The sequence below is a fragment of the Rissa tridactyla genome, chromosome 7, assembly GCF_028500815.1.
Source record: "Rissa tridactyla isolate bRisTri1 chromosome 7, bRisTri1.patW.cur.20221130, whole genome shotgun sequence".
In the NCBI taxonomy this organism is placed as follows: Eukaryota; Metazoa; Chordata; class Aves; order Charadriiformes; family Laridae; genus Rissa; species Rissa tridactyla.
This window is the reverse complement of record NC_071472.1, coordinates 34568599-34593735: the sequence shown is the minus strand read 5'-3', so window position 1 is coordinate 34593735 and position 25137 is coordinate 34568599. Positions and strand designations below refer to the sequence as shown.

Below are 25137 nucleotides of genomic sequence, written 5' to 3'. Positions count from 1 at the left end.
TAAGAACACCACCTAGTGCTATTTAGAAAAGTTTTGAAGAAGAATAAAATTGACTGAAGGCCATTGAAGGGTCTCATTAGACCAAATTAATTTCATAAATACTTTTTAGATACATTCTTGTCTTCCTGAAAAGCAATATTTCTTCCTTGCAGGCTTGTGTATTCTCTCTGCTGTTCCTCAACCACTCCACTATGAATACTGTTCATGTTTCCTGCAAGGAAAGGGCTCCTTGAATCCTTTCCCTAGCCAAAAGACCCAAATTGTAAAACTATGCATCAATAAGCATTCTGCCTTTGGAAACCAAAGAAACAGCAAAAAGCGTGTAAGACACATCTCTTACCTGGTGGTCCCATTGCACACACAATCTGAATATCTACAAGTTTAATCATTGAGCAGTCTTTAAGGTCATACCAATTCCAGTGATCTAACCACTGTCGTAGTAATTCAACTGGCGGTTGAGCACCATAGACCTCTCGTGCTGGCATATTAACATCATCTACAAATACAACCTGAAAAGAAAAACATAAAGGATTTTGTGTTTATTTATTTAACTGAATATATGGCACCATCTCGCTTGATTCTGGAAACAGTGCACACCCAGTCCCATTAAAATTAACGGCAGTAATACACATAAATTCATGTTCTTGAAAAGCGTCCCTAAACTCTTAATGGAATTTCTGCTGAGTTAAATAAAAATCAAACTTAAAAGTAATTGTGCCACTCTAAAGCCATTGCAAAACATACTTATAGAGAGAAATACTGCGTTTCTCTTCTTATTTCTAAGTGTATTTAATGAAAGAGGGTAAACTAATAATTGTTATTTAAACCTTACTGTGCTACTTATATCGCTTTTCTTGGAAAAAAAAAGATGGAGTCAAAAAGACCCACAAAAATGTCAAACTTCAGTGAGACTATGGTTTAAAGTTTTCTTGACTACTACAGATCACGACAAAATTTATCCCTTCAAAGTATCTTTACATTTTCGAGATTGGTCTAAAATAACTCTTAAAAGAATAGCTTGGAGGGGGAGGTAGGGGAAGACCTTGAAACATTTTAATTTAAAATGGTACTTCCTTAAGGAACTTCTAAAATTAACACATTTTGCTCTTGCTAACAAGCATTTATTAGATAATAGCTGGGAAATACTGAAGATAAGAAAAAAACATGGCCCCAAATACAAAAAGTCTATAGGCATCCTAAAAGGACCAATATTAAATCATATACATCTATCACTGCATTTTAAACATAATAATTTTTACATTTTCTTTAAAAGTTAAATTTTTCCTTGATCTCGCTTGGGAAAAAAAAAAAAGAGATAATGGAAACTCCTGAGATTTCAATTTTCAGTCTCATTGCAGCTTTTCTAGACAGAGGAGAAAATTATTTGCTCACTGTGGGAAAAAAAAAAAAAAAAGAAAGAAAGGTCTAACTCTAATATCCTTCTCAAGCTTCTGAGTACTCAGAGTTCTGTTGATCTTGAAGGGTTTGGTAGGCATCAGTGACAACAACATAGAAGATTCAAATCTCCTTTAACGCTTTCAAAATCATTGAACCATCCAGTTTGGAAGGAACCTTGGAGTTCTAGTCTAACCTCATGCTCAAAGCTGATTTCTCAATACTGATTTCATACCAGCAACCAGCTCACCCATACAGGACTCTTATCTCAAGGATAATATCACAAAATACGGAGGGGGAAGTATGAAAATACTGTTCACAGCTATTAATATCATATCATATATCACATTTTCTTCTGTTGATTAAAACAGGATGCATATGTCTGGGAGAAGGGAGAAAGAAGGAGAGAAGCATAATCTAAATTAGAAGAATTAGAACTCTGACAGTTTATTTCAAATTGAGCATCGTTTCTTAATATCACCTGTGATCATCTGATAAAATAATGCATTCACATATTTGTTTGCATTAAACACTTATTTACATGTGGAAATATATCAGTTACCATTCTTTTTCCAAGAGGAGGTCCAAAAATTCCCTTTCTCCTTTTGTCCAGCTTGGACATTATAATATTCTGAGTCTGAGCTGCTGTAGTTTGTGCTGAAAAGTTAATGAGCAGTGGCTTGTAGACTTCTTTATTCAAATTATTTAAAATAAAATTCTGGAAGGATGGTGAAGAGGAGAAAGTTAAACTATATACATAGATAAACAAATTTTATAGCACTTTAGCAAATAGCAATCAAACAGACATTTTTGTAACTTTTAATTTAAAATGATAAAGTAGTAATTTATCTCTAAGATAAAAGAACTCTTATAATCATATTTCATCAGATAAACCAATATTCTTGAATATTCAAAACATAATAAACTTAATTCATCAGAGAAAAATTTCTACCTCCAATATAGACATGTTCACATTTTCTCAAAAAAAAAACCCACACCCAAAACGAACAAACCTCCCTGCGTATTATATAAATTCAGTATGTTAATATTTTGCACACACAATACTTCATAGTACCAATTAGTGTTGATATATATTGCCTGTACTAATCCACACCCAAATTTGCAAAAGTATCTGCAGGTCCAAATATTTATGCTTAGTTTTGAAGAGTTTCCAGGAATATTTCCTTTGAAGGGCATAGCAAGAATATCTAAAGATAAGCTTTACCATCAAGATTGGTAGTGTTTTATAATTCTAACTACCTTCCAAAATCCCTTACGTTAGCTGCAATTTAACCTCTGGAGGAAATCTGGATCAAAGTCAGTATTTCAAGTAAGTCTGAATGGAACTCATTTCTTACCCACGTGTGAGTAAAACCACAGGGGGAAGGTACCCTTCCATCTGCAGTTGCTACAGAGCAGTACTGCATATAAAGTAATGTCTCTAATGATTAGACTAATCTCTGTCAACAGCTGTTGGGACCTTCCAGACCATATAATCTTCCCAGCAGAAAGAACATTTAAGCTCTATCCTTGAAGGAAAAATCTGAGCTGCTGCACAAAAATATAACAACAAAAACTTACGGAAGCTATAGAGCAACGTGACTCAATGGCCATATTTCTTTTATACTTTTGATCAGTTCTGAACTCCCAAGAAATATCATTCATAACTATCAGCCCAGAAATGAAATGGGCAGTAGACACTAGTCATATTCTTCATTATAAACAAATGTTTTACATAAGCTTTGTTATTTTTCTGACATCAATATTCCAGGTACAGTCTTTTACGAACAGATCTCCTTCCAGTCTTAATACTTATTTTCTTCAAAATTATTTCAGAAAAGTAACGAAACCTAAATTAAATAATCCTTAGTTAGTAACTTCACAGTTCATTTTTATCACCCAAAAGGAAGAAAAGGTAACAGATTCAAGACCATGAAACCAAATTTATTTTATTTTATCTGCTTACAAAGCTTTCAAGCTTTGCTCCCTCTGCAAAACAATTGAGTGTACAAAGGCTTCACGCTGATTGGATTGGAGCAATCAACAGAAGCAAAATCCTCTACAAAAAGACATACTGGAGGAAAAAAAGAACAAATAAAATCAATTTTGTGCTGCTCAGAGAACAGTTTCTTCATTCTCTCTTATGATTTACTTTGGGAATCCCATCAGCTAAAAATGCAATAATGGCTTTGCCATATCTCCACTCAAACATCCCCATTTCGCCTCAAAAGTATACTTTCCCACAGATCTAGATGGAACCCAGTGAAAAATGCCGAATCTGGAAATGTCTGTAAGTGAACCTCACCAGCATGAACGTTCTATTCCTGTTCAGTTCTATTCTATTCAGTTCCATTGCCTATCAGGCTTTAACAGTCACCCAGAAAGATTGATGGTATCAGGATTTAACCCATAGTATCTGTCAGATCTCTCTGAAGAATTAAAATTTATCTAAAACTTTTAATCTAGACCATTGTTATTTTAAGAACCACATGACAAAATTAAATTGAACAAACCACCACTTGGTGACTGAAGATGAAAGAAAAGGAAATACTCTATGCCAAAATCACATTGCCTCAACTATTTCAAAAAGATAATAAAATCTGCTTTCAATTATACAAGTCTGACTTATCCCTTTAGACAGAAAACATAATATTTGTAGACATGGAAAAGATGAAAAAACCCACATTTATCTTGATTTCTTATTCTAATACCTGAAATTACAATGCCTTTTACAAGATTGTTATTCCCTTTGATTAGAATTTCACAAGCTCTGAGAAATACATTGGATTTGGTTGTACTAAGTAATTATTTACAGTAAATGTTTTTATTACGTACTATCATGTGTTTTGATAATCATTAGGCACACTCAGAACTAAGTGTATCTTGCCTCCTTCAACATAAAAATGCACATTGGTAACTTTAAAAAAAGCTGTTAATGATTTGTTTACTCTTCAGTGCTCAGTGCTCATCTTATATTAAACAGAATTTAAATCATATTCAAAGACAAAATTAATAATTTTGTTACAAGCTTTTCTATGGTACACACCAGTACAAAGATATGGGAAGGTAATGGGCAAAATATTATCCAGTTAAATATCTAACTTCAGATAACAGCAACTTGTTGTCTGTGAGAAGTTTGATTTAGATGACTTGTCTACTATTACAGATGACTTCTATCACTGACAGGGACAGAATCCATCCCCTAAAGCTGCTGTTTTCCTGATTTTCCTGCAAGTTTTTGAAGCTCTGCAAGTGGAGCAGAGATTCTACATAAAAGTATTTTTTCTTTCTAAAAAAAATGTAAATAGACTAATATTCTTAGCAGTAAGACTGGAGTCCTACGGCAGGGGGGAAAAAGGTGTATGATCACGCAATTCAAGAGTTTATCATAATGAACGTGCAAGAGACGTCAAATTATTGTATAAGGTAGAATTTACTAGCTTCTGTACTCTCTATTTTACTACCTTAATAGGCCTTTTAATGTATTGTGTCTGTCATATATAGAAATACAGAGTATAATGTTAGTCTAGATAAAATGGCCGATATGAGATACCAATGTATAATATAACTTTTTTAAATACTAAACCATTGTTGACGTTGCTACTTCCTAGAAAATGAAAGACTTGAAACAACTGTTTATATACTGAAAAAAACTATCCTTTTTTTCCTTTCTACAGGAAGATTATATCAAGCTTAAAAATCCTAAAACTAGATCAAATATTAGTACTTTGACAAGAAGATTTTGTTTCAGAAATAACAGAAATTGTGTACTGCCAAAAGCTAAAGTCAAATTAAATTGTTGTTTTTATTTGTGTTTCTTTTTTATTTTCGCTTAAAGACAAGGATAAGATGGGAAAAGAATATCTGGCATTCTATAATACGGCACACACAATTGTTTTGATTTAAAATTTTTTTCTCTTGAAATGGGCAGCTGCTTTTCATTGTAATGACCAGATATAGCTAACTGGTTATCTGAAGAAAACTGCCTGGGAAAATCTTGACTAGCCAATTTCCCTTCCCACTATAGTCTTTTTCTATACAGAATTCTTTGTTAATACTGCTATTATTTTTTTGCCTTCACACTTCTTTCAGTGGCAAAATTCTTGTTCTTCCCTGTTTTCCAGTGCATGGAATTTCCATAACAGTATCCGACTAGAAAAGGTTATCTACTAAACTTTCACACAATAATAGCAGCACACATTTTTACTGCTTCTAACTCCAGGATGTATGCACTTATTTTCTTGTTGTTTTGAGCAATCCCAACTGGATGACTTATTAAATGGTTTAGTCTTTTGTGCATTGCTGTGTCTGTGGACTGTCCCAACTATATCTATAATCACAATGCAAAGTAGATCAATGCAGGAACCAAAGTGAATAGTCCTGTTTGGGTTCTATTAGGAGCTTATTCCAGTGGATATCTGTGCGCTTCTTAAGAAATTAGTCTGGAAATGCGGAGAAGAAAAAAAAAAACAAAACAACACAAAAATTCCAAGCCAGCACCTTTTGCTACGCAACTGCATTTTTAGTTGCTGATAATTTAATTTCATAATATCCAACAATTAATGTCTCATTTTCCTATTTTAAAAACATTATCAAATTATTCCTCATCTTACCCCTTATAAAAGGAGTCTAATGTCAGTATTAAAAGTACTTACAGTAACATAGGTACTTTTTCCAGTTCCTGTTGGCCCCACAAATATAGAAGGTTTTTGATGCACTGTCAACAATTCCATCAATGCCATGTATCGAACAGTATCCAGAGTCGGTACAATTATTTCATTAAACATCATATCTTGAGGTATAGGAGGAGCTGATTTGAGTGTTTCCACCCAGGGTTCCCAAATTCCTGCTCCCTATTTTAATTTACACAAAAGTCATACATTTATAATAAACAGGAAAAAACAGCACAGAACCAATGGAAATAGAAAAATCAAAGTTCTATGACTTAATAGAGGTGGCTATCAACCAATTTTTAAAAGGATTAAAAAATGTCATAGGTTTGTTTCAGAATGCAGTGTTTTCAATTGAGAGTATTTAAAAGAAACATAATGCCTTTGTCCTGAAGCATGCAACTACTGAAAGATAAGGACTTTATCTTACCTTTTACATCTGTACACATGCTATATATGTATATATATATAATGGAAAAATACATATATTCATATATACATTATATATAGTATATAAGTATATGTAATAAAATAGGAAATTACTGTATAAATGTAATCACTAAAATTTAAAAAAGCAGTCAGTCGCCAACTCTTAATCATAAATACCTCCAAACTATGAAATTTGAGGGTAGAATAATTTCTGTGCTGAAGCACCACAGCAAAGCTTTCTCTTTTAGACCAGCATACTAGAGGAGTCTTAAAAGATGTCAAAGTCTTCAGCAGTAAATTAACATACGGAGATTTTAAAAAACTGTAAATAGCCCTGAAACAACTCTATGTTCCATCATATCCCCAAAAATTTCTATCTTGAGTAAAAGTCATGAAATTCCTAGAGACTTCTCTCTCCTTAAGTCTTTCTTAGAGGGGGCATATTCCCACCTCTTAACACAAAAACCCCTTTACTGGAAAAACATGTTTTTATCGATTATGATCAGAAGACATAAAGCCTTTACTGCTGATTGAAATCTCAGACGCTTTCCTTGGGAAGATGCAGGAAACATGCATGAGCTGAAATCTAGACAAAAGTAATTCTCGTTATACTGCAACAGGACTTCACAGGAATGACAAACTCAAAAAAAAAGGTATATTTATCTTGGACTCTCTGGAGCATACTAGATCCAGTGTGTGAAGTCTTATTCTCCACTAGGAGAGATGCATCATGGATGCTATCTTTATCCCAGGAAAAAGGAGCAGAGAAGAGGCAGAGAAGTAGCTTACTATAGTAATGAGTTATGTCATAAAGTATATCAAGTGCTTCCTCAACCTAAGAAAAGGGCTGAAATCTGAAATAAAAAAAACTTGCAAGAAATCAAGAACAAAAAAATAACAGAAAAAATAACTGGTTGAGATTTTCTGCAAACTTGTTTTGCCAGAAGAGGCAATTATTCTGGTAGCCAAAAAGACAGGCTTTGGATACTGCAAGTCCCAGCCAGCACACTAGACCATCACTAGTCTAGGGTAGTCCAGGGTGGACTCTCTGGCCTATTCAGTGATAAAAGGAGCAGGCAGAAGAAACAAATTTACAATAACAATAAGCACCTTGTAGCATTCATAAAAGATTACTTCAAAATGGAAGTACACATCTTATTTTGCAATCCTCACCTGTTTGACAAACCGATAGTCATAAATTGTTCCTTCTGTTGGAAACGGGACTGTAAAAGCTTTTGAAGGCTGTTGATCAATACTGCTCAACAATTTGTATCGTTCTCTTGTCTCCTCACTAATTGGTCCATTAAGCATTTCTCGTACAACTTTGTCAAATTTCAGTCGATCATCTTCCTTACAGCTAGCTCCTACAGACCATATCAGTGAAAACAAAAAAATACCCTAGATTTGGAAAAAAACCAAAATGTAACTTCAGAACCTACATATTACAAAGTTCTTATTCATTGAAGTCAAAGAAATCTTTGCCATAATTCACAGTAGAATTACACTGGACCAACTTAATTTTATGTATATAGTATGGAACCATGCTGCTGGTAAAATAGAACACCATTTATGTTAACTATCAGCATCTGATCACGTTGGTTGTGCAGCAAAATGCCTGACCTGCTCAGCGCAGAGCCACTATTTGAGAAAGTGCAAGCATAGACTGCTTTTTATTCCAGAAAAGTTTAGGTTATCTTTCTGTTAATCAAAAGCCCATCTCATACAGTGACGGCTATGCCTGTTAACAGGACTTTACATGAATTGTAATACTTATATAGAATTGATCTAACAAGTAATAAACTGAGATACCAGCAACTGGAGAATCATATAGAGTTTCAGCTGGTTTGTATAAAATTCATTAAATTTATATCAAGACATCAAACACGTCAGATTCAACTAGGTATCAATTATAAAGAAAGTAATAGTATTTTCCGCTATGGGCATTACAAAATATGTATTCTAATTTTGAAATATAGGTTTTATTGCTTGTGAAGTCCATTTCACTAAAGCCTGGGTTTGGAAGTCCCTATTCTGTATGTTAAACTAACAGCCTACCTCAAGCCAAGAGGAAATGTCACGGTCATTCATAGCTTTAACTTTGGCTTCATCAGCAAATTCATCCATCATGCAGTCCATCAGATTCATTAGTGAACGAACTAGATTTGTATCTGAAGTAGGAGACAGTTCCTGGAAAGAAAGAAGAAATTCTCTCAGTTGCAGATGTGTTTTACTCACTGAAAAGAGGCTACTAGATGCTAAGGTTTTTTTCCTCACTGTGAAGATAAAAAAAAAGTAGGATAAATGAGTCTAAAATATATTCACATGCAAGTTAAACAATACACACAGAAACCTTGCTCACAGCCTTCATCTTAACAGCTCTTTTAAAAAAATAATAAATATAAATTAATATGGTCCAAATAAAGAATTTGTTCCTTCGGCACTTGTAAGTGAAAATAATTCATACCCTTTTAGTTTCTCAGAAACGTTCTTTATCCTACCTTCGTGTATTTCCTGATAAACTCAAGAGAGAGTGGAATCATTCTGTCAAACAGGCCTAATATAAATTCTTTATGCACAGAGCTGATTCCTGAATGCATCGTATTTAGCCAAGACATCATTAATGGTCTCCAGCCTAACATATTGGGCTCCATATAAACCATACCACACCTTGAAACCTAAAAATAAAGAAACAAACAGATGCACGTAATATTATGCGATCTCCAAAGGCTTCTTCCTATCTACAAGAACGTAAAATAACATTCAGTGTTATAACATACAACTTCTGGGATTATTAGAAGCTGGTATAAAGTCTACAGTGGGGTTCTGTGAGCCCTGAGACAGACAAGTTTCAAACCTTGCTTTATTTTTTCAGCCAACACGAGACAATGTCAAAGACAGATGTTCCTCTAAAATGGAATTAGTTCCCAACATTAATTTCACAAAAGATAATAAACTGACTACTAGAGTACTAAACTTTCAATTTTTAATTGTTTTACATAATTTTTAAGTAAAAATTTCTTCCCAGTATGACTATGCAGATATTTTGTTCTCTTTATATTATTATCTGAACCTCTATTCATATTCAAGAGATAATTTTTGCATTCCACAAAGTGCCATCAGAAAAAACAGACAGATATAGACAGGTGCCAGAAATGCAGTGATTGTTGATTTTACGATAATCTGTCTGGGACATTAAAGATTTGCACATGACTGATTTTATTTTTCTTGTCAGGCACTTGTAAGGGCTGGACTCTTAGCAGTTACAGGGTCTTCTGTATATGTAATTCACATTACACATGTAAATATGTAATTTTTCACATCATATTGTAAGATTATGAAAAAATTAAACAAGAAAACCAAGCTACAGTGTTCTTTATTTTAAATATATATCGAAGAAATACAAACTGATAATTACTATTCTTAGTTAAATATATATTTTTAAAATTAGAATATATATCACAATAATCAAAGACATCTGTAATCAGTCTTTCAAAGAGAGGTACTTACAGTAGCAGGAGAAGCAACTTCTAAATCCATTGGTTCAAAAATAAGACTCATTTCCTGTGACATTTTGATGATCTCTCCACTCATAAGGCACAACTTTTGATTATCGTCAAGCACCGTATTCATATTCTCAATCCATACTGCATCTACTGGTCCATCAAAAACCAGCCATTTCCTATCTGGAGTCTGGTTTGCAGAAAATATATTTATCAAATATTCGCAATTTATTTTACTATGTTTACTATAAAATAAATATTTTAGATCTGCAGTTATTTTCCACAGAAAATAATTGAAAATACTCGGAGTACAGGGTTGTATTCACAAGCAGTTCCAGAAATGACAATCTATATTCACAATCTAGTTTTACAACTTTAAAGCATATACTGTAGTTAATGATAGAAGGTTAATATCTTTGACTGGTTTCTCTCAGTTATACTTGCAACACAGTACATTGCTTCTCTCAAACTGCAACATATTGAAATACTTTATGACACAGTGAGACTGTTCATACAAATTACTACTCATCAGTAATACCTGCTGTACCCTTACCATGGAAGTCAATAGGACTAATTTAAGGAATATGGTAATATCTAAATATAATATATCTGGGTTTTTTTCTGGGTTTTCACAATATAAGCAAACAGTCGTAGGTACTCATATTTCTTACAGGAAAATACAAAGCAGTTGTGCTGTTCTTCAAATGTTATCAGAGATGATCAACTGATCAACTTCAATATCCTATTAGTTTATTCAAGTTTACAGGAGCAAAAAGTCCAATACTTCAATCACTACCAAAAAGTAAAGTATCTGTCAGGTAGGTAGATCTTTTATTACACTCAGTGAAAATATTTCAATGGACCTTAATGGAAGGTCAGCCATAAGCCACTCTCAGACAGCAGCTTCTTCCAAAACAAGCATCAAAATGCCCATATACATAAGCAGCACAGATATTGGCCATAATCAGACAAAATAAGGAGTGACAATATGGTAGAAAAATTAATTACTCATTTATTTATAATATACATAAACAAATAAACAAACAAACATTTTTTTCTTCACAAAAGGACTTCTGAAACACAAATCTTAATTCACCAGCATCCAAAAGGTACTTTGCATGAAGCACACTACAATCTAGCCAAACTGCAAGTCTCTGCATTCAAATAATTAAGTATATGATTCCTACAATGGTTGTGAAAACAACATGGAATTAAAACCTAAAATGTATAAATTGAAAAGTCATTTCCCAAAATTCTCTAAACCTCTTAAGCACTTACTGGGGAAGAAGCAAATGCTCTGAAGCTCACTGCTAGGATGCCATCTGACCACTCATGTGACACTGGATCAAATTGTCCATACAGCTGACCCATTGTTATGGATTTGGGATTTAAAACAGTGATCTGAACTTTGTTTTCTTCCATCAGCCCCTAAAGACACAAAAGTAATAAAATCTGTTAACATCAAACATGCAATTTATTATACTATTTGTTTTATTTTGCATTTTACAGTTATATATTATTAAATCTTCATAAAGATTTCATCAATTTGCAGCAGGAAAGACATTACACATATTACACTTGAAAGATGGTTCACAAGTGTCTGAGGACCATTATCCCAACTTTATCATAGGTAGTTGGAAGTCTAATTTTAATACTGAACAGTGGCTTGATAAATGAAGACATAATTTATTTTTTTTTTAACGTTAGTGAACAGGACATTAGGCAGTCCATCAAGAAACCCAAGTTCTATTCTTACACTTACAGAGATTACAACAGGCTGAGCCCTTTGTCTCTCTATCCCATTTTTCCCATGTTTAAGGAATAAATATGACTGCCTTGGCAAATTTCTGAGATTGATGTCAAAATGATGTTACAAAGTTGGTTTGGGTTTTGGGTTGTTGGTTCTTGTTGGGTTTTTTTTATGCTTAAACCACGTAAAGATATCTAATTTTACTTTTTGATTAAACTTCAACTGATTCTTTTCTTCTCTCCTTGTGACTAAATACGACATTTAATACCACAGCCATGAGAGATGAGGTGGCTGAAAACCACTGTTCTACAGGAACGAATTACAAGAAAAAGTTACAAACTGCAAACACTCATTTAAACAGCTACTTACTATAGCCTTAAAATATAAGAAACAGGTATGTCTGATTTAAGAAAAAAACCTCTTTCTTTCCAAAAAATAGCCCTATTGTTATAAATTTGAACTAAGAAATCAGGAATTCGGTATGATTTCATGTCTGTTCTGACTGCCTTCCTCCCACTGGTACACATAATCTTTCTTTGTTTCTCATCATGAAATATAAAATGCAGGAATTTTTACTATATTATTTCAAAGGATCAAAAAGTATGTTTATAAAAAAGTGTGATTGCAACTTCTTTTTCTGACAGTTTGTAATGAATTATAACTTATTCTAACATACTTTTTTTTCCAGCAAAGTGAATATTCAGAGGGAAATGTAATATTTAAAGAAAGGGGAAAATGGACAATATCTTCTTGAAAAGAGTTATAAGCTATGTGAACATCAAACACTCAAGCATGACAAAAATACAATTTAAAAAAAACCCGAGTACAGCAACTTTGTCACAGTTTCCCAGCTAAAAAATTAAAACACTGTTGCAATGACAAAAAATTAGATTTATAATCTTCAAGATGTGCATGTACATTATAATTTTCTTTTGTATTATTTCTGTTAGCAGCTTCTTACCTCATTCCTCACAAATCTCTCCTCATCTTACTCATCACAATGCTCCCTAACTATAAAATTCAGATATAGTCCCAATACAGCTGCAAGAGTTCCCAGAACTAAACACTAACCGTTTTGGATCGATGAGATTTTATTCAAGATGGTAAAAATCCTCCAGAAAAGCAATTGTTATCATAGTCAAAATGAAATTGTCTTGATTAGTTTGATACCAGTTCTTTGGAGAGGGTGAGAAAAGAAAAAGAAAAAATTCCAATAGGTGTGATGGCCATTCAACTAATCATTGGAGGGGACTGAGAAGCTGAGCTAACAGCAAGACAATCATCAGATAAAAATTTCTTACTCTACCACATAATTTTTCCCTTCACAAACAAAAATGGGAAGGAGTAGACAATGATTCACTGAATTAAAAGGAAAAGCAGAAAGTTAAATATCGTTTTATTGGAATGACAGGCAGGAACAGAATTTCTCCTACGTACCTAAAGGAAAAGCTTCACAATTTGATCTATAATATAGGAAGTAAATAAGTAACAGCTTTTAACAAATGATCAAAAGAATAGAGATGTTTGATAGCAATACCAATGTGAAAGTCTAGCCAATCCAGTCTTGCTTATGTCTGCACAAAAATACAAGGTGCCTGTCTGAAGATCACCTTTAAGGAAATGAAACAATTTTGCTAAGGTGGTTGATTGCATGTTTCCAGTCAGCCAGCCTGAAGAAATTCAGCGTCCTGAAGATCACTTATGCTTCGTGGTCATTACTATTTTTCTCTGGAAGTGCCTGGAGTTCAATGAGTGGGCCAGGCAACTCTCAAGTCTCAAATCCTAAACACTTCATTTCAGAAACAGCTACAAAAGTGCCTCGTACTGGGTTTACATTCCACCCTAGCAGATCAGACTAGACTGAATCTAGAGGCCCTTAAAACGCAGAATCCTGAAGACAATAACTATGATTAGATTGTTCTGCAAAAGCCTCCACAGCCCATGGCAGGATTACAGAGATCCCATATGAAATATAAATATTCTGATGGCTTGAATTTGAGCAAGATTTTGGTATAGCTATGCTACTGGACCACTTAAATGTTCCACAGATAACAATTATTACCCACTTCTCCTATGTCAGGTCAAAAGCCCGTTAGCAGAACAGATCTTGGATTTGTTTCAGATCCAAAATTCGTCTGAAAAATTTAGATACTCTGGTTTCAAAAATAATCAAAATTTGAGACTACTTAATTTCCTGGGTTTACATGGGCTTATTATATCCTTATCAGAATATCTTCAAAACTTTGTATGAGTTTATGGAGCATATCCATTGCTTGGTGTAGTTCTAAACAAAATAATCTCTGTTAAGAGAGAGTTCAATAGCTCTCGTGAGTAAGCTTGAAACCTGGTATAAAGCTTTCAAAAGGAATAGTTTATCATAAAATTTAAGTAGCTAATTCATTCCTTGTCCAATCCAATGAAAAAATCTAAAGAAAATGTCATGTGTTCTCTAAATGATGAGACACAATGTATAAAATGTGTATGTTTAAACACGTGCAACGTACAAAATGTGTATATTTAAAATCGGGTCATCCTATCTTATGTAACTTTGGAAGTGCAGAGTCTCAATCAAATTCTTGAGCTTTTCCTTATACTTTTAAGTTCCTTAAAGTAAACTTTGTATTCGGTATAAATATTAAAATATGTTTATAAAATTTTTTTGAAAATAATTTTGCACCAGAAATGTTTATAAAAATGTTCAGATACCTTCTCACATACGTCTCCCAATGCTCCTGCCAGAACTCGATATGCAGATGTTTTTCCACCAAAAGGCTCTCCAACTATCATAAAGCCATGACGCACAATCATCATCTCGTATATCTGCAGGATCTTCATAGTAAATACGTCAGTCATTTGCAAATTCATAGCATCACAGTTTGTTTTGATTGCTTCCAATAGGTCATTGTAGTCTGGTTTCGGTAAGTTCACACCAGGAAACAAATCAGAAGTAATACCCTATCCAAACAATTAATTGGAAAGTACATTTATTTTCACAGTAAGGTGGTTTGAAACTCATTTAATCAACCCTTTGTTGACACTAGGCAGATTAATATCAATTTTGATTAAAATAAAATAATTATGAATTTCACTACACCTTGTCTGAGCCAAAGATTTATTATTGATATTTATTTCATGTATCTTTTTCATATTTACCTGGGCATACAGAAAGGGATTAACTATCTAAATATATTCTTTCCTGATAAACATTAGCTTTTATTAAACTAGTTCATAAATCTTGCAGTTAGAAAGCAGAGAAAGTGTTTAACTTTTTTCTTGATAACTGAAATATAATTATCTGAAATTTAAATTTAAAAGCAAAGCTTCTGCAGTTTTGCTTACAACAAAACAAGAAAGATACAGAATAAACTGAAGATATAACAATAGAGAAAAAGAATCGGTGGGCTATCATTTCAATTAGACAGAGCTGCAGTATCAACTTGGAAAGCAAAGATTACCAAAAAACCATTCAAAATAAAACATATTCTTTAGAAACTACAATGTCAGCAATTATTGGTGAACTTAGAATTACATTATTTTGACATTATTCCTGTTACTCTGTACATTGCTTTCTTCTGACTGCGTGCCTTGGTTTTCTTTTAGCACTCTTAGTTTCTACTGTTAACACATCCTGACCTTAAAGTGTTGGGTTTTTTTACTGAAGTGTATTAAAATACATTTAACATTCTGTGCCTCCTACCAGAGGCATGTTTTACAATTGAATATGACAAAACCAGGGCTTTTCCAATGAAAATTATCATATTTCCCAAATAGAAATATCAAGCTGTGTTCAAGGTGAGCAGCTTTTCTTGTCTGAAACACATTTGATGTAAAATTTCTTTTAGTCACTCTTCTGCACTTTTTCTCCACACTCTCTGTTAAAGAATTGAAATTTTATACACTTGTGCAAGAATATGGTCTTTCTATGCCTACTAGATTTTATCACTAAGATAATGAGAGAAAAAAATAATCTATTAATCATCTCCTTTTTACAAAATGGATGACTTAAATATGGGTAAATGGAGGAATACCATACTAAAAGAAACCACTCAGTATCACAGCATAAGTTGTACTGTTGGGCAAAAGTGTCTTCTCCAGAACAGAGCAGGGTCAATATGATAAACAAAGCTATTAATAGGGCCCAAAGACTTTATGAGAGGCCCAATGCAATATACTACAGCATAGTATTAAAGGAAAATCTTTTTTTAAGTGTTAAAAATCAAAATTCAAAACTCTAGAAGGACTATAAATAATTTAAAACAAAGTGAAGCAGAGTCCCGAGCAAAACAAGACAGGAAAATATGTATCATTTGCATACTCCTACATAAACACAGAAGAGTTACTGTGTATCTCAAGCCAGATGGACCTGACTACACTGGAGACAAGAAAGGCAAAACCAGCAAAATGAAAATGAATAATGGAGGATGTGGGTGTTTCCCCATTTCTCTTAAGTGTAATATATAAGTTAAGGGAAGAAATTAGTATTTGTCATAATAAAAATGGAAATAATCCTTAAAATAATATTTAAAATTTTAAATTACATTACTACTGCTGAACTTCAATCTTTTTAGAATTCTTTCTGTGTCTGATAAGAATTTCAAACAAAGCTACTTTATTCCTGAACTAACGGAATTAGGCTATTACAATTCCCACATGCTCTAGGTCTAACTTACTGCTGACCCTTAAATCTGTCCCACAATGGATAACTAATTACAGTGACATTGTGGCAACATGCTCATTTGTCAGTGTTTTTCTTTGTAACATGCATCTGTTCTGTACTGACATAATTATCTACTTTAACCCTATTTATGACCCTTAAGTTCCTTAGCCATCTTTTGCTGTTTACAAGTCAATAATGTGATACTTCCTAGTTTCAACTTAATTTTTTTTTCCTCTTTTGGGGGTATTGCCAATGAGCAAAATATTAGTGTGTGCAAGGCTATTTAATCTCTAAAGTAACTCACGTTTTTTATTCTATGAAAGTGAACTTATAGTATTACTTCATAAATGTACTTAAGAGTTAATTTCTGTACACTTCACATTACTATTCTTATTCTTAAAGACTGAAACTTAGGGAAACAACAAGTGAAGATGCTTCAATTTTCCCAGACAACTTCTCTAAATTTATCTCCACTATTTCAAAACTTACGAAAACACAAAGTCTCCCCCTTCATGTTCATGAATTTTAATTAAATTAGAGTAACAGTGTCCAGAGACGTATGTTCATTTTCTAATTCATTATGCTTTCATACAACTTTGGGCAATGCAATTACCTTTTCTGCGCTTCAGATTTCTAAGGCATTTTATTAAAATTCCTAAAGGAAAGGGCTTCCATATTACTTTCATGCCCTCGTGTATGTTTTCTTACAGAAATTACCTCATTGTATTCCATTTTAAAATTACAGAAAAATAAGTATTATGCATTGAAAATATAATTGCAACTAATATGACTGCTAAAATATACCTCTTACTATCCAAAACAACTAATGAGAGCTTTTGATGTTCTGTGTGTATAACTGCACACAAATTCCCACGGCTCTATCTATAAGATCTTTCCACTAATGTTTAAAAAGGTACACCTGAAGGACAATGTTTTCGCAGTTTCCAAACATCTATATACACCAGCCCAGATCCCTTCTTTTTCTAACATGACACAGAAAGCTCACAGCTACCAAAGACTGCAAACTTTTCCTAATAAAGTTAACAGCTCACATTTCTGTTGGGTGTGTCTGGTTCAATCAGAGGTGTATTAAACACACCAATCCTGCGGTAACAGATTATAAATCAAATCCGAATAGCCCATATTAGGACACTGACTGACTGTTTTAGTGCATCATGTAAATCAGGGGAGCAAGTTACAAATCATTCTCTCCAGCTCAGTTCCATACCGAGATCAACTCAGGACAAGAACGAATGTGGGCCACTTAGTCTATTTATTATTTTGCATGTTTTAAATGAAAATCCAAATTTTCTCTTATAAAAAGGAGACTATTAGTACCTACCTATTTCGTAAGAATACTTATAAGGTGCTCTGAAATACTGAATGCACAATATATAAAATTTTTGTGTTACCATTTCAAGCAGTAGACTTGGCAGAAACTTTCATTGGTCTAAACTATCAAAATCCAAATGCTCTCTATATTTGCTAGGAAGGAACAGTTTTAAAATAATTACAGGCTAGACTAAAAAAGTCTTCGGTCCATCTGTCTGGTAAACCTGTTATATAATATTTTTTATCAACAAGTATATAAAAACCTGTGTTTTCTACCTCGAAAAGTGGTATATCATGAGACAAGAATTTAGGCAGGTTGACATCTGTAATGGATCTAAGGAGCAAAATTTCTTCATCTTCCAATGGATATTTAAGCTAAAAAATATAAAAAAAATGTTAGTTAATTTTTATAGTTGCAAGAAACAGATGCTAAACTTGCCTGTTTTACTGAACATTTCCTGTTATGCATCTATGCAATTATTTTGGCAGGGTCTGGTCCACTGATAACAACATATGTTCTGCATGAATATTTATACATTTATATGAAGGTGTTTTTCAGTAGGTTTCTACAGTCAGGACAATTTCACTTTAGTTTATGCCCAGTGATGAGTGTTACTATAAATTTTATATGACATTTTTTCCTAAACTACTGGGTTTTTTTGCTTTCTAAAATGTATTCCTTTTCTTCCTAAGAATAATAATTTTCCCGACTTTGATATAAAACTTCTGCCTTCAGCAAAGTCGAAATTCTAAAAGCTTGCATATGGGTGTCTCTGTCAGATTATAAAAAAAAATAAATAAAAATGTGCCTCTTTTGACACAATACATAGCTTAGTGACTGATTTTGGGGTTTGTAGGGGTTTCTTTGTGATAGTAGGATTATGGGTTGCAATCAAACTGGAATGGAAGAGAATTATAAAATATACTAGTCTACTTAAATGAAAATAACTGAATTAATACAAAACAGTTTAGTTTCTTAGTAAAATGTATACATTCATCCACAATGCAAGCCAAAATAAAATACTACATCCTACACCATTTTTCTTGAAGATAAAAAGAGTGATCAAAGTCACATGTCAGATATTCGCCAGTGTGTTATTGGAAAGCATTCACATACTATGGCAAAGGCATCTGAACCTGATAAGAAAAGCAGAGCAAAGCAGTGGACAACTTGCCAAACAACTCAGTAAATTTGCATTTAACTAGAATTCCTGAAAGATAATCAGCACACTTAAAAGGCGCGTCATTCAGTAACAAGTGCTGTGGTGAATGGCCAGGTAGCTTTATGTCTTCTTGACTTTCCTCAGCTTATGCCCTAATACATACTCCTTCCATTTTCAGAGGTATCACAGGATGAAATTTTAAACAGCTACTTGCCATTATATAGAATAAGGTACCTTCTGTTACAAGAGACACAAAAGTAAGTTATTGGATGACAAAGAAAATTCAAAAAATCATTTACCTTCAGGTTGCCAGCAGCAGTGAGTACTGACTTCACAGCTCTCATTCCATAATCATAATGGTGCTGAGAAGACAACTGCTCTGAACACAGACGATATGTAGCTACAATTTTTACAGATAGAGGTCGAGCAGAAACAAATCCACAAGAATACAGAACAATCTCTGCAATCATGGCATAATCAGGAACCATCATAGCTACTGTTCTAAAGAGAGCCTATTAAACATATGGAAAAATCACATCAGAAAAAATTATACCGCCTTATTATGTACAACATTTTTTCTAGAATTACATAAACACTATTTTTTCATTATGTCATTAATACAGTGACAAACAATTAAATTTAACTATCACGATTATGACTACAATACATTTAATGGCTTTCCATAAACATTTAGAAATACTTTATTTTTCATTGTGACAATTCATGGTTGTAGGTTGTCTTCATTCAAGATTAACAACAAAAACACATAAAACACCACAATCTCTAGAAGGAATGGGGAAGTGCAAAACCTGTGCTCATTTTTACCATTGTTCTGCCAAGCAAGCATCAGAATACTTTCAAAAACTTTCAAAATTTTCACTACTTGTCACATTCTACCAGAAAGTTTTTAAAATTATCCTCTTTTTATTGATACAAGTAGTATTTTTGTACTCATACTACGTGTTAGTGAGTACACTTCCCAGAGAGTTCTGAGAAATATTTTCAAATATTGTACTTTTTTACGTTTTTGATATCAAGATATTTGCTCAGATTTCCTTTTCTTTCTATGGACACAGGACAAATGTATTTAAAGGGTAAAAAAGGATACAGCACTCTTGTAATAATCACTCAATAATAAATTTATAATAGAAATCTCTTACATTAAAACCACCACAAGTCTCTTTAGATCAAACAAAAAGATCAGAAAAAACATAAATTAATAAACCCCCCCACATTTTTATTCAATATTAAGATATTATTCACTGCTTGTACACTACAAAGCACTCCTTTGAGGTTTTGAACTGTCAGATTCAGCCAAGAAACACACGGGGGTGGGTTTAACTTTTTGTTTATTGTCAGACCTTGAATCAAGCAACCACTTCCTGACATTTTAAAATTTAGTTTATTCCTATTTTTCAGTCTAATTATCCTTTTTAATTTCTTTTTCTTCTGAGAGAAGATGATTTTTACACTAGTGTAATAAAAACCTGAAGTTAACCGATATTAAATATTCTTAATAATGTCTATATTTGACAAAAAGTGATTTCTTTTTTTACTTTCTGTATTAGCTATTAAAAGTAATAAAATCACAAGTGTTATAATACCTTAAGATTGTCAGGAAGCTCTGAACGCCCAGCATAACCAGGATTCATGGTAATAAAGACAGCACATGTAGGGTTAAGTTTCAGTTCAGTTCCTTCAAATACTATTAAATCAGATCCTGAATTAATGCCTATTGAGAAATAAAAACTAATGTCATTGCTGGGCAGGTTTTGTTGCATCTTTATTATTCTTTGACATATGTAAGTGAAAGAGATGATTAAAATAACAGAATACCTCTTTGGATAGTAAAAATCTGCTGAGCAACCACAGAGAGTACTTCCAAATCAATTCTGTTGAATTCATCAAAGCAAGCCCACGCCCCACAAGACAATAAACCCTAGAAGAGACAGATACATGAGTAATTAATAGGTAACTACTTATTTTGGACATGCTGATCAAAATAACTCTGCAATAAGAAAAAGTTTTAGCATGCACAGAAAGGACTTATATCCATGATACTAACTTCTCAACAAAATCATTTCAGGTAGAATTTGTTTCAAAAAGAATACAGAAGTATAAAAACTAAGTTTACTTGTAAAAAAAAAAAAGACAAAAAACCTGTACAAACTAATCCAAAATCCTAATTCTTCCATCATATGCAAAGCACGTATCAAATACACATATTTTGCATGTTTGACCTTTATAGTCTGTATTTTGCAACTGGACAAAGGGGAAAGATTTCAGCACTAAACAAGCCTCCAAGAGATCTACACATCTTTTGCATCTCTGCTAACAGGGTTCACAGTGACAAAACACAAGGATTTCTGCATGGCTAAAATTAACTGTTTGGTTATGGCATCTTATGGGATACCACGTTACCTAAAGTGCAACTAAAGAATAATTCTCTTTTCCTACAGTTCTGGTTAATTCATAGGTCTTTTCTGAGATATGGTCCCCAAATGCTACTGTACCATCTTTGCAGCACTGGCAGTCTTTCGATGGCACCTCATGCTTTGTTAACAGTAAATCTAAAATTCCCATTTAAGACACAGAATTTTGCTTTCATCATTCTAAATAAAACCTCTTAATGTAGCTTATTTTGGTAAACTTCCATCATGTTGAATTTTGAAGACAAATCACATCATTCCAACGCCACTTCTGACTCAGAAGGTGAGAATAATGCCAGGGAAGAAAGCATACTTGCTCTATTTTTTTATCATTCCGGTCCAAATCAGGACACTGGACTATAAGACGCAGATGTCCATTCACGATAAATTTTCATGATACAGAGTTGCCTACTGGGGCTAATATCGAAATGAATATATGCTTGATTTGTATAATATAATGACTCTTACCAGCTTATTCAGAATTTAGATTAAACCTCAAGCCCTCTAAAATTTACAATCAGCTATTAAAAATGGACTCATTGAAATGGCCTATTTAAAGTAAATAAAATCATTATGGTACATTTCCTTTTCAAAGCACATAAAAACCATTTTGATATCTTGGTTGGATTCTTAGTTATGGTAAGACTTATCTGCACAATACTAGCTTTATATAGCAGTCTGGAAGTAGAGAAAGACACACTTAAAATACCTTAAGGCCGCTTCAAGTGCCAAAATAATTAAAGGGCTTTAATATAATTGAGAATATGACTTTATCCAAACCTTAAAAAATTTTCCTAATGCAAGGTAATCCAATCCATCAGAACAATTGAAAACCACACACTGTTTAGCTACAGCCTTTGCTAAATCTTTTGTAGTTTCTGTTTTTCCAGTTCCAGCAGGACCTTCAGGGGCACCTCCAAGGTGTAGGTGTAGTGCACCAAATAGGGTTCTGGAAACAAAATAATAGAAAAAAAGATGTACAAATTTTCATGCTATTTTTCCAGCTGCTCTAAATTTTACTAGAAACTTTTAACAATTTGTGTCATGTCTGCATTTTCCTATCATGGTACAGTTTACTTGTTTCTGGCTATCTGTAGTTTACAAATGTGTAGTAATGTATGAAGTTTACTAGAAGTTCATAATAGACAATAGATTACTTTCCAATTTCTAAATCTAAATCTGGTTGTAATTTATCACTAATTATAGTGTCACAAAAGATTAATTTTATCACAAATTTAAATTAAAATATTAGTGCAGGACCAATTCTATTCCACCAAAAGAAATAGCCTATTCTAATTATGCCCATTAGAACACAAAAAAAATACAATTCTGGAATCGTCTATTCTCAGGGACTTATTAAAATATCTCAACTAAATAAATGTTGCTAATACAGTACATTTAGTAACTTGCACTTTTACCTGTAGCATCTGTCTGTAAGTGGAGTAATAACCAGCCTAGGGGTATTGCCCAGATATTCGTATCCATACCTTAGTCCAGCATTGATCATCTTTGTTTGTAGATGCCCTTCCTAAAAAAAACCAGGCATTTATTTTATAGATGAAATAAATAATTAAAAAAAAAAACCCACACCCACAACTCAACACTATTTCTCAAGTTCCTTAACAGGCCCAATCCTGTTAGAAACAGCTACGTGGCAGACTACTGATTGCTCTGAGACACTAGTTTCAATGTGACTCAAATAAAAAAATAAAATTGCCAATTAATAGATACTAAAGTATCGACACAAAAAGACCATTTTATACATTAACTGTTACCTAAAAAATAAGATCCCACTAACCATATTGGAGAGTAACACTGTCCTGTGTAACTACTTAGAAAGTTAACAGACTTTCTAAAAGGTAAATAGAAGTAATCATGACAAATAGCCATAATTATGGTCAAACTGATGACTCTGATACAGCAATGTATGATCCCTACCTATACCATTTTTTAAATTTCACATGCAATATATTACAGGAAGTCTTGTCCTGATGAATGTAGAATATTGTATGCTACCACTATCCAGCATAAACATTGTTGTTTTTCCAATAAGAGTAATGAACAAACAAAATAATATTGACAATAAGCCTGATTAAAACCACTAGCCGAAAATGGTCGTCCCTATAGCATTCTCTATCCCACAGAATCAGAAAACCAAAATACAGTCTTTGAGTGAACAATTTTTATCTGTAACCCCCCCTGCAAATTCAGCAAACGTACTGAGACTCAGCAGTGATGAAAAAAAGTAATTTTGATGAAAAACTGTTTGCATCTGGCTACTGGCCATTCTAGTTAGCAATCCATAAAATGATTGGTTATAGGTATTCTCTTATCAGCAGAAATTCTTATAGTAGTGTAACCATTCTCTGTGTCAGCAAGCAAGCAGAAATTGAAAAACTGTGAACAGAAATTACCTTCTAATAGGATTGAGAGCAATCACTTACCTCCCAGTAGTACCTAAGCTGACTTAACCATTCAAAGTCAGTCTCATCTTTGACTTTCTTGCTTACTAGAGATGCAAGAACATCCCTAGCATGAACATCAAGCACAACAAGTGCTCCTAGAGTCACTCGATTCTGCTTAGATAGCTTTCCTCTCACCAAGGTGACAATGTCTTCAATCTGCTGATTATTCTGTTCCAGAAAATCCTCTAGTGCCTGCAAAAATTTTTAGAAGTTAAGTGTTGTGTCTAGTCTAAGGCATGATTATTTTTTCTTATATTACTTTCATTTCTCTGTATTAAAAGATCCTTCTCACTATAATAGTAGTACAATGTCCTTCATTCACTGATAGTTCAATAGGGTTGTTGGTTTGGGGTTTCTTTCACATACTTTTACAGAACAATATGTAAAACATCAATGATACCTATCTGGAAATAAAACAGTATACGTTACTTTCTTCCTGGAACACAGGAATAGTCCTTATCTTTTAATACATTAAGAAAAAGAAAATGCCACATGTGTTTTAAAGATCTACTTATATGTATACAATACACTTTTTTATGGTTAAGGGATACATTCTATGACACTGTCATGCTAGAAAAATACCTTTATGTCCCACAACAGTTAGAAATAATAATGCATCTGTAATTCAAAAAAGTAACAAGCAAATGCATTTTTCTACAATTTTTCGGTTTACTGACTTCTGGTTATTATCTTTATTCAGTTAACTTAATTTCTTTACGCAGTAAGTGGTAGATTTTTTCAGGCTAGTAAGTTGCTGGTGAACAGGAAAGACCCAATTAAGGAAAGCACCTGTATCACGATAGTACTTAGATGTGATGAAGTACCTTACTGAATTGAAATAAAAAGTGGGAATTAACGGAATTAACCATAGTAATACCTTCACACCAAAGCATGTTTTTATAGAGGAATGGCTTCTATTTGTCTGAAGAAAAACTTATCTAGGTATGGTTTAGTTTTTTCTGCCTGCTAGCCTGTTATTCCTCTCCAAACACACTGGCACTGCTAACCCTCAAAAGATTATGACGATTTTGAGATCTCTCATCTCAGGTAGTTATTTGCCAAACATTAAGTTTGGATAATCATCTGCTTAGTGTGACTTCTTTTTATTTAAGAGAATAAATCAGTAAACACAGAGTTCAAAAGCAGTTCAATTTCTACAGTGTTGCATTAGAAGTTCTGACCAGCGCAAAATCTGAAACATCTCACTCAAATCAGGGATAATAACCCACTTGCTCAGCACCAAGCTTTCCTCAGCAAACATGAGATATCAGTTGAGACATAGAATATGTCCTCAACTCCCACATCAGTAACATTCCATGGTGCAATCCTTCTGACCATATAAGACTG

The 25137-nt window shown here is 33.2% G+C and overlaps 1 protein-coding gene across 1 annotated transcript in view; it reads right to left on the bottom strand.

Moving 5' to 3' along the window:
• DNAH7 (dynein axonemal heavy chain 7) overlaps positions 1 to 25137 on the bottom strand; it is a 115445-nt gene that overhangs the window by 48852 nt on the left and 41456 nt on the right. The window contains exons 22-37 of the mRNA XM_054208225.1: positions 23770 to 23982; positions 22744 to 22853; positions 22106 to 22274; positions 20733 to 20835; positions 20501 to 20628; positions 19196 to 19408; positions 18010 to 18108; positions 14451 to 14699; positions 11273 to 11422; positions 10002 to 10184; positions 8993 to 9169; positions 8550 to 8681; positions 7668 to 7892; positions 6051 to 6248; positions 1958 to 2113; positions 341 to 509 (exon numbers count right to left, since the gene is read on the bottom strand). Of these exons, the coding sequence (XP_054064200.1) occupies positions 341 to 509; positions 1958 to 2113; positions 6051 to 6248; positions 7668 to 7892; positions 8550 to 8681; positions 8993 to 9169; positions 10002 to 10184; positions 11273 to 11422; positions 14451 to 14699; positions 18010 to 18108; positions 19196 to 19408; positions 20501 to 20628; positions 20733 to 20835; positions 22106 to 22274; positions 22744 to 22853; positions 23770 to 23982 (2674 nt within the window). The remainder of the gene's footprint in view (positions 1 to 340; positions 510 to 1957; positions 2114 to 6050; positions 6249 to 7667; positions 7893 to 8549; positions 8682 to 8992; positions 9170 to 10001; positions 10185 to 11272; positions 11423 to 14450; positions 14700 to 18009; positions 18109 to 19195; positions 19409 to 20500; positions 20629 to 20732; positions 20836 to 22105; positions 22275 to 22743; positions 22854 to 23769; positions 23983 to 25137) is intronic.